The 10,953-nt window shown below is 40.9% G+C and overlaps 1 protein-coding gene across 4 annotated transcripts in view; it reads left to right on the top strand.

The window, feature by feature from the left end:
• Positions 1-1,112: 1,112 nt before the first annotated feature.
• Positions 1,113-10,953, top strand: part of klhl4 (kelch-like family member 4) — a 41,680-nt gene continuing 31,839 nt past the window's right edge. For 2 of the 4 annotated variants that reach the window (XM_080415805.1, XM_080415806.1), the window contains exon 1: positions 8,083-9,001. In XM_080415805.1, the coding sequence (XP_080271931.1) occupies positions 8,535-9,001 (467 nt within the window). In that variant the 5' untranslated portion in view covers positions 8,083-8,534. Of the gene's footprint in view, positions 1,257-8,082; positions 9,002-10,953 lie in introns of those variants that run through there. The other 2 variants (XM_080415804.1, XM_080415807.1) reach the window with 2 other exon arrangements.

The following is a 10,953-nucleotide window of genomic DNA, read 5'->3' as shown; positions in this document are numbered from 1 at the left end:
GCAATTCACATTGTAGACACACTACCACTGACTATCCATCCCAAGATTTCACACATTGCCCTTAATAGTTCCAACCTGGAACTGGAGTTTTATTTTTGAACAGCGCTGCCAAGGCCCTGCCGATACTATCAATAACCTGTCCACTTTCTGTGTCAAAATTCCCCAGGCTTTACTTCTGATTTAAATAAATTGCGATCTGAGGTTATAGCTTTGACTAGAGCTTGACCTATGCCATATTTTCAAAACTTAGATTTGATTTAAGTTTCTATTTATTGTGTATTTAACATACACAAAAAAAAATCATAAAAATATACACAACTAACTTTTAATTTAACCACTTAATCCCTATTCATAATGTTGTATATTTTTTGCTGATGTACACGCTCACAACACGTTGCAATGCAACACGTTGCAATGCAACATGTTGTGTGCCTTGTGAGTGTAGATCTGCTATTTTTAAAGGTTTTTGAAAATGCTCACTTATAATACCATGCCCAAAATAGGGACGCCAGGTCGAAAGTGGTTAAAATCCAAACACAAAAAGTCATATAATGGCCAGACCGATATATCAATCTGGCTCTAGCTGGGGAATCCCTGTTGAGAAATTAGTCCAGTCAACCTTTTAATTTAAATGTGAATACTACAAGTAAGTACTTGTTTTTAACCTAACCAGCTGTACAATCCATATAATCCATTTAAAACTTTTGTTTTGTTAATGAGTCTAGCTGTTTCATTGACGATAGAGTTTTGCTGTAACCTGCTAAAACTTTTTTTACTCAACTTTTTAAAATGCCTATGTGTATGTGAAGTTCAGAGGATCTAATATGAAGTATTTACAACCCAGCAGCGTTTACACATCTTGATAACTTCAAACTAGATCATACAAGTGTGTAATTGTAGAACAATTAATTGTTATTTGGAAGGGAGCAACACTCAGTGAAATCAGTGTTTACTTGGGACACCGGAAGTGATCCTGGGGTTCCATCCTGGTTGCTTGAATGCAATTGTTGAGGTAGCACAGAGGAAGAGAGTTATCAGGAGTTTCCTTTGAAAGAGGAAAATGCTCCTTTCCTCTCTGGCGTGGCAAATATTTTTGTGCTGCAACAGGGACATACTGTTGGAGACAAAAACGCGTGATCATTGCACCGGACTTGCAATGTATCAAGTTGTTCTGGATCTAATGTGTATCATCTCCATTGGATACTTAAGACAATCAGGTTAGATTTTCTGAAAGTCCACTTTGGGTCCATCTATAGGTAAGAACACATTTGGAAAAACATTACTGGCTCTTGTGTGAATCATCTAGCTTGCTAGATGTAGCTGCTATATTTACATTGAGAATTGTATTTGTAATGATGCATGAGGTAGGAGTCAAATACAGACACTATTTAACCATTTGCAAGCTATTTATTTTTTAAGAACAATAGGGTGTGTTTATTGCCTGGATTATCTTATTGGAATCATGCCTTATTTCCACAATGTTGTAAATGTTGGAATCTTCTTTTTTTATTATTATAATTTTGTTAAATTGTTTAACTAATTGTTTACTGACTCATGATTTTATATGACTTAGAGACGTCTAGTCATAGTTTTATATAAAAGACATAAACATAATAGGCTTCAGAACAAACTTTCCTTTCTTTCTAGTCTTCTCCGAGCTGCATGTCAAGTTTGAAACATACTATATTCCTGTCTACTTTGTCCTTGAATGCCTACAGTGTCATTGTCTCTATTTATGCTATAAATTCGAGAGATATACCCCTATTCATGGCTTATGCTTTTATAGCCTACTCGAGCAACGTGCCGAAAATAGCAGATCTACAAGCTATGCGACATGTTATGAGTGTGTAGAGCTGCTATTTTCGGTGCATGACAGGGTTGTTCGACATTTAAAGCATAAAGTATAAATCAGGCTTGGCCATAGGCCTATATGGCACATTAAATGTAATTTTCCCATAAATTTTAAACCTGGCCCTTCTGACCTCCTGTGAGTGAATGTTCTTCCCCAAGGCTGCATTGTGTCTCTGTAGCTGCGTATGCCATGATCATGGACACACACCAGGTCAGGGATTTTACAAAAAAAGGATAAGATAAATAGCTAGTAGTAGGCCTAGTATGCTGTATTCTAGAGTGCTCTTTGAGATTTCAGTTCACTGGACAACTCATCTCTGCATGTATGTGTGCGTGCGAATGCATTTTTACTATTTGCTGACCTCCTCTAATTTGTGAGTCTCATGAATATGGACAATGGTCAATTATATTTGAAATATCACCAGCCAACACAGCATAAATTTTGACACTTGAGACCTTTCTTTCATCCTCCAAAGGGCCATTCATTTTTAAATTCATTTGAGGGTCCTATTTCTCAGCACTTATAGTATGTAAAATGTTTCCTGTTCCTTCCCACCTACAGTCTAGATTTTGTCACATGATCAAGACAGGGCATTGAAAACTAAAATACAATACCGTACAATATTACTCTGCTAGATTCATTGTAAAGATGATATGATTACAGAAGGTTAATAGCTTTGCCAATGCAAGCAGTCATGTCATCATTTAACTGTAGTGAGCAATAAAGAGATGGCAGAAGAGGAAAGTAGGTGTGCTTGCTAGTGAGGCAGATGTTAGATGATAATGTGGTTTACCGTACCAGTCTGGACTGACATCTCATGTGTCATGTGGAGAGTGGAGCCAGATGGTGTCCTTGACTACTGTATAAATAAAAGAGGTTACCCAGCTTGATGGGTTGTTACAATACATTGGATTATGTCTCATTGTAACATGCCTTTATTAATACATACATTGTTGGACTTAAAGCATTAGAATAATGCACTGTCAGTTAAAGGCAGTAAGTGTAATTGTCAATTGTAATTGTGTGTGTGTGTGTGTGTGTGTGTGTGTGTGTGTGTGTGTGTGTGTGTGTGTGTGTGTGTGTGTGTGTGTGTGTGTGTGTATATATATATATATATATATATATATATATATATATATATATATATATATATATATATATATATATATGTATGTATATATATATATATATATAGCAAATTACTAAAACAAATCAATTTATTATCTTTTTTTGCATGATCTTGCATGGATATTTTAGAACACCTCTTATCAAATTAGCTTGAAGTTTGCTGTTTGAAAACTGTACTTTGACATGAGACAAGACGATATAAGATGAGAGTGAAGACGTATCTACAAAAGGCAAAAGATGTTTCAAGATAATTCTGATCACGTGCATTTATGAATACGTGTTTGTTGACTCATAAGGGAAGTGCCAAAACAACAACAACAGAGGGGTTATGAAAGTGTCACCCAGCCCCCTTTCCATCAATTAATGTGCACAATTAAGGCCAAGGTGTTTCATGATTAATGACTGTGCCAACAGACCTGTACATGGGGGATACCTCCTGTGGAGCGGCAGCACACTTGCAAACCTACAGCATACGTTTATTACAGTCACCACATTTCACCCGAACCATAGGCAACAACAATCTCAATGTTCAGTTTGAACAGAAAAGATTGAATTATATGTTGAATGCTGATCCATTGTGGGACAGGAAATTAGGTTAGTTTATCTGACTCTTTGTACATAGAACATCATTACAGCATGCACAGCACTTACTATGAATCATAAGTGGCAATATTTGCCACACATATAGTATGAAACAATAATATCCAAGGCACTTCTCAAACGTTTATGATCAATAACTGCCATATATTTCAATATTAGTAACCACCAAACAACAATTACAGTGTTATTGCCATGCACACAGCACAGAAGGGCTATCTGACTTGACACGCATCATTTCTATCATGAAAAATGTATTTGGTATTGGCTTAAGAAGTAATAAATCTATTGAGAAATAATAGCCTCTAGAGAACAAAGGATCAGCAGCAAACCAAGATCGATTCCTTTTCACACAACTGGAAAACTCAAAGGCATAGACGGGGTAACAGGGTGAATACACAGTAAATCCTCAGTTTCAATTTAGCTTAATGTGCAAATTGACCCAGAAGGCCAAGAGTCTATTTGGTTTCATTTGTACACCCTGTGAGTTAAATTGACACTTAATATAGTTTATTTATTTTTTGAAATGTAACTAGGATAAGCCCCTTGAGATGCAGCATCTCGTTTTCAAGGGGGTCCTCACACTGTAACTGTAGAGACTTAATTCAAAACAAGCAACGAGCAACCAAAACACAATACAAAAATAGCAGTCTTCACAGGCAGAGAAGGTCCTGTTTAATAATTCAGTCGTGGTGCCTCTCAACCATATAAATAAGGGTATTAAGCTTAAAGCCCCATTCCCATTGGCTCATAAGCAACCATGTGGATGAAAACAAAGGGTGATACATGCACTCTACACAATTCTAGACACACCACAGTCCCCAACGCAGATCTGATTTAAATAATGCATTAACACAATGTGTTATGGCCCACATCTCAGGACTTGTTTTAATTCAGGGGGAATTCCTTGCCTCTTTAGTAACCTCTGTGTTTGTCTCTGCAGTGCATTGGGGACATCTTTGTCACACATTAAAAGGATTGTGATAGATGTGTGATGAACACAACGAGCTCGACTATCACATGTGAATCAATCTCAGGCAGTATAGTAGATAGAAGGTCTAGCCAGCTGGAAAGACATCAGTGAAGCTCAGGGAGGCTTTTTCCTAATGAAGCGCATATCTGTGAATGACAAGAATAAGAATGTTACTCTACAGCTTGGCCTCTTGAAAATACTTTTACAATCAGCACCAAAGATGCAAAACTGTGAGCAGTACTGTAGACATTTTGACCACATGCACTCTAGCGTCCCTCTTCTGGGCGTGCCATAGCAGGCGAACAAAAATAGGCCAACATTCGGTGAAAAAAGCAGATATGCAAGCTTCAGTGCAACGTGTCGTGAACTTGTAGATCGTCTTTTCGGTGACGAAATTTGGTGCTGAGGGAACATATGAGCGGACCAAACTCGGGTACACATTCACTTTAGCTAAACTTCCTTCAGCTCCCCCTCTCCCAAATGTTCCCATATATAAATATTTCAAAATGTATTTATCTATCTTCAGAGACAAATTTTAGATAGACTTTTCAAATAACCCCTGCATCTAAATGCATTAAAACACAAGAATAATGTTACAAATAAAACAATCCCTGCAATTACTGTATATTACCGTGTTGGATTGCCTGCTGTATCTTAAAGGGGGAGTTCACCCAAAAAATGATTTATTTTCTATCAATTGCACACCCCATGAAGCCTTGAATATACATGGATTTATTTAGGTTTTTGTCGCATTCCTAAGCCAATAATTTGAAGCCCGGGTGTATTTCCGGTAGGAGACACAAATAATCTACTTTGTGTCTCCTACCGGATACATTAGCCGGTAGGAGACAGGAATCAAATTATTAGCTTAGGAATGCGACAAAAACACAAATGAATCCATGGATTCAAGGCTTCATGGGGTGTGCAATTGATAGAAAATAAGTATTTTTTTGGGTGAACTACTCCTTTAAGCAATTTTCAAGTCTCTGCAAAATGTATTGCATCCAGTGGCTTTCTTGAACAAAATATACTTTGGAAAATGGTCATCATTAATGTCAACTTAAAGGTAGTTGTAATCATTGCTACAGAGCGTTTGTTCGGTCACAGGGGTCTCTCCAGCTCTTGAGTAAACAGAATATAGTACATTTTTAGGTAGGTGACGAAATTTAAGCCAATCAGGAGAGAGCACTGAAAATGCATTTTCTGTTTAATAAAGAGCTGGAGAGACATGGGAGACTCCTTTACTGAACAAACACTCTATAGCGATGAGTACTATCAGAATATAGAGCTATCACTTATTTTAACCAAAGTAAATCACTTACCCTACCTTTAAGTATACAGTGAGTTGTCATTGGGCTAAACATGCCACACCGCCGGTATAGGTTGGTTCAGATTGTTCTTTAAAATGTTTAATTTTAATGTTTAATTGTTTCATAAAGTAAATGATACTATACATATTAGAGGCTTCAAGCAGATGGCAGTGGTAGCAGAGGCAATTTGCTTAATATTTTTAGCCCTTGAATATGACTTTCAACTGATAAGACATCATATGAATAAACCATTGACTGTAACAACCAGTATCTATGCTTCCAAATCCCTCTTTTACATGAGGCAACGGAGGCAGATGAGATACTGCAGCATAAGGTCTACTATTTTAATAGACATGTCTTCAACCTTCTCCTCTCACCAATGTCATGGAAGATGGGTCTTTTTGAGTAGATGTGCAGTTCAGCAAGTGCAGGGCAATGTTTTCAATGTTTTTATATATATTATTTGGGGAAGTTGAACTTCAAGCCAATTGATAGTCTTTACACAAAACATGAGCACGAAAAAAAAAACTAAGGATATTTGAATACAATTTAAAATAGTTATTAAGGTCATTAAGGAGATGGTCTGTCGATCTGGTAAAAGTAACAGTCACAGTGACCAAACATTCCTTCTTAGTTTACTTTACATGAGGCACATTCAGCAGTGACAAAAGCATCCATGTTTAGGGATGCACAAGCCACAAGATGATTCTATAAAGTGGCAGGAGATTACAATAGATCTTGTTGCGTCGTGGTATGTTGTGCTGCACCGAGCCCTCTTGGTTCGCAATCCATTTTGAAATCCAATTTCCTCACTTACCCTGTGGGCATGTACAGTTTCCTTTGACAGCTGATTTGTAATAAAGCACTTAGAGCCCACAGATCCAGCGTTAGTGACAGAATACCCTGTAGTGTACAGCACACCCTAAAGGCTGATTTATTGTCACATGATGGTGTTCCGTGCCAGAAATAGGAGATCTACAAGTTCATAACGTGCTGCAAGGCCATGCTTTGTGAGCTTGTAGATCTGTTATGTTCAGCATTGGACACCATCGTATGACAGCCCCGACTGTAGATACAGTACCACATGTGTCGACAGTATCCAGACGCTAGCCATGCTGTTGGCCTTGACTGAATGACCTCAGATTACCTTGCATGTTGCCTCAGTCCTTTTAGCTATCAAAGCCATTGTAAAGCTTTTTATGGTATTTCAATTACTGTCTGTAGGTATAATACAGCTGTGATGCACACACTGGAGCATGGGTTCGTTATGTACGCCTGACATGGAATCTCTTCCCGAGATGCAAGATGGTTTCTCTGAAGCCCTGACTGGGGAAGAGGCAGCTTACTGACCTTGAATGGTTCATCAGTATGTAGTTTTTCACTTCTCATGTAGTCAACAGGGTTTTTTTCCCCCTTCCCCCCCCCCCCCCCCCCCCGCTTTTTTTTTTTGAAGACGCAGGGCTAGAGGGTGAATATTTTTTCTGCATGGCTACCTGCAGTGAGACATTCCCTCTTGGGAGTCTGTTTGATGTGAGGATAGCAGAGCCCACGTACAATTGTGTAGGTGTGTGTGTGTGTGTGTGTGTGTGTGTGTGTGTGTGTGTGTGTGTGTGTGTGTATGTGTGTGTGTGTGTGTGTGTGTGTGTGTGTGTGTGTGTGTGTGTGTGTGTGCGCAACGTTGTTTGTGTGAGTCTGTGGATGTGTTTTTGTTTCTGTGAAGGAGAATCACTAACAAAATAAATGTATGCACATGTCTACGCATGAGCGTGTGTGTGTGTGTGTGTGTGTGTGTGTGTGTGTGTGTGTGTGTGTGTGTGTGTGTGTGTGTGTGTGTGTGTGTGTGTGCATGCTTGTGTGCGTGCATGTGTGCTTGCGGGCGTGCACATGTGGACATGCTCACATATGATTCCATTTGTCCCGATGAGCTTCTTCTAACAGGGTAAAGATAGCGTAGTGTTAGGTGTTAGTGCAGTGAGTCCCTCTTTCCGTCCTATAGACCAAGCGATGATTTACTTTCCCAAGGTGTGACCTCATCATGCTGGCTCCCTACCCCCCCCCCCCCCCCCCCCCCTCTTTTGGCAAGAGAGCAGGCAGCCCCAACATCATCAGGCGGTACAGTCGTATAGCTGAGGGGACTGGGCAGGGCTTGGGATATTTTCCTCATTTCATTTCCAGTGCGTGTATGTGTTCTATCTGTCAGAGAGCAAGGGTGAGTGAGAGAGAGTGAGAGAGAGAAAGAGAGGGAGAGGGAGAGAGAGAGAGAAGAGAAGAGAAGGGGAGGGAGCGAGGATCATGCATGTGCATTAACTCTAGCAGCACAGCAGCAGCGGCACACAGAAACAGCAGCAGTAGAGGAGAGAGAGGGGGAGAAAGACAGAGAGAGAAAGAGAGAGAGAGAGAGAGGCAAAGAGGGAGAGTTGGAGGCAGGATTGTAATCACAGGCACAGGAACAAAAGCTGCAGAGGATTGTTTTCCTTATCCTCTGACAGAGCAGCGGAGGAGACAGTGCAGGCGGACGAGGAGGTGGTGCTGCTGCTGGTAGTACTACTGAGACAATAGAGGAGAGAGAGGAGGCACTTTGAATTCAGCCAGGACTGAAACCAAGGGTCTTCTCTCCTCTGCTCCTCCTCCATGTTTTTGGGCACCCCACGTTCATCTCCAAGCTGAAAGGAGGATGTCCGTGTCGGGGAAGAAGGACTTTGACGTGAAGCAGATCCTCAGGCTACGCTGGCGCTGGTTCAGCCACTCGTCCCAGGGTTCGGCCGGCGGCGGCGGAGGAGGTGGAGGTGGCGTGGGGGGCTACATCCAGCAGGATGGCTTAGACCACAGAGGGACCCCCGTACAGGGCCGACTGAAGAGTCACTCCCGGGACAGGGGTGGAGTGGGAGGAGGACTCCGGAAGAACAGCCCTGTCCACAGCATCCTGGCACCCACGCCGGGGCCCACGCCAGTCTATGTCAGAACGGGTCATCAATCATGGCACCACCAGCAGCAGAACACCATTCACACTCTCCAGGTCAGCGAGGACCCCCCTAAGACCGCCTCGTCGCCCAGCGTCACCAGGAAGGAGGACACCAAGAGCAGTGAAGACAATGTGAAGGGCAGCAACGAGGACCCTGCGGAGGCGGAAGCCAGAGAAAGGTATGACTCTTATGTGATGGAAGAGACAGACTAGTTTCCGGGAAGACATCGAATTCGGCAGAAATCTGATTTAGATAGTGGTAAATGGAAACGTGTGCCTTTCATAGGGATGCACCAAATGAGAATAGACTGTTGAATGTAGAGAATGGTGTTGCTCGCAAAGAGAAAGTCTGGTGTCCAAGGCAGCATCTCTTGCATTAACAGAAGCAATCATTTGTTGTTGTGTGTAGACATTTGCTTCAAGCCTACAGCATGCACAAGACTGGTAAATTGTAAAGTTTTTTTTTCCTACAGTTTTCAGGAATCCAATTCTTGCACAGTATACATTCTATCTGCGGTGTTTCAACTTCATTCAGTATTCGCGGTGCCATTCTGCATGCAGGCCCTTTAATTAAGCAGAGATCAAATTAGCTGTGCTGCTATCATTTCCCAATTAAAGCCTGGCTCAGCAGCTGCGACCATGGCTCACCTGGGGACAGTTCAGTCGCAGTTTCCACTGTGTGCTATATAGGCACGGCAACACAATAAAATATGCTCTTAATTATTCATTGGATTTTATTTTATTTTGTGCTCCCATGCCGGTGTTGTGAGGGCACTGGCAGATATCATGTGGAGGAAACCTCTGCTTGATTCCTCTGAGCATTATTCACATTTTACACAGCAGCAGGTTAATGCATTCAATCACAGTAACTGTAAAAGTGGGTTGTGGGAGAGAGCCATTATATCAAGTAACACATTGGACCTATAAAGAGATGAGAGAGGAGGGACGGCAATCACAGGAATTATCCAAATCGATTCCTCCTCCACCATCATTGCGATGAAATGCCATTGCAGCTCTGGGCATATTTGCAGGCTTTTACATTTTATTTCAATAATTCTAATCCCCATAATCAAAGTTTTAGCTCCTTGGACATTTTACTCTGGCATTAATTGCCCGCTTCCCTCTGCTATTCCAGGTTTTGTTTTTCTCTCTCTCTCCTTTCTTTTGCATGATACTGTGTCTTCATTACAGGAAGTAAACAGGTGCTGCTAGTGCAGGGTGCGTGTGTGATGTCTGGTGGAGCACTGAAAGCACCTGTCATCAAGGATGAAAGGACTCGCTTTTCTTTTATCTAGTCTGTGTGGCATTTTAAGGTGATTGGTCCTTGTATTCGCCTCTGTGCCTGGCGCTTTTGTTCTGTGCACCTGGTGATGCAATGAGCAAAATGAAAATGAACCTGTCCTTTTGATTTCATGACAACCCTGATGCGATTAAATACAGTATGCACCATTCTGGATGAAATGAAGGCCACAGGCAGTGGATGGCTGCATGCCCCAAATAGGACATGAATTATTCTGAACTAAGATACTGCGATTTTGGTATCTGCTGTGCGTTCTGCCTTTCGTGTTGCCATAATTGGCAGATGTTCATGTTTTTGGATCCCTGTGTGAAAAGGGTGCATGCATTAAACATGTGCCTCCCAGTAAAAATTTAGTGATTCTGTACATCTCTACTCTTGGGGTCCATGAGTTCACACTGGCCTTCTAAAATACCACACTACCTAGTGACCATATTTTCACAAGTACCAAAACATTAAACTTAATATTTTCTGTTTGGGATAGTATCCTTGGCAAGGCTGTGCTTGCTAAACTGTTAGAATATATGTCTAATAACCAACAGGCAGAAAACCTGCAAACTCTTGTTAATGGCTGGAGATATTTTTCTACACAATTTTACCCAACCCCTATGCTAATAAATAAAAATGCTTATCGAGAATTTTTTATTCTAGAATGGTAATAAATCACTCAGCATATTGACATCACTCTCTTCTTTCATCCAAATAAATTGATTACCCTGTCAGCATCTGTTTTACATAATTATTGAATCAGGGAGGTGGTTTTCCTTTTTTTCCTGATGATTTAGTGGCACAGCATTTATTGAATCAGTAAAGCGTGGCAGGAATGGCAGCGTA

This window comes from Gymnoscopelus braueri (assembly GCF_963280865.1).
Source record: "Gymnoscopelus braueri genome assembly, chromosome: 20".
In the NCBI taxonomy this organism is placed as follows: domain Eukaryota; kingdom Metazoa; phylum Chordata; class Actinopteri; order Myctophiformes; family Myctophidae; genus Gymnoscopelus; species Gymnoscopelus braueri.
The sequence above is the reverse complement of the archived record's forward strand: the minus strand, read 5'-3'. Positions and strand labels throughout refer to the sequence as shown.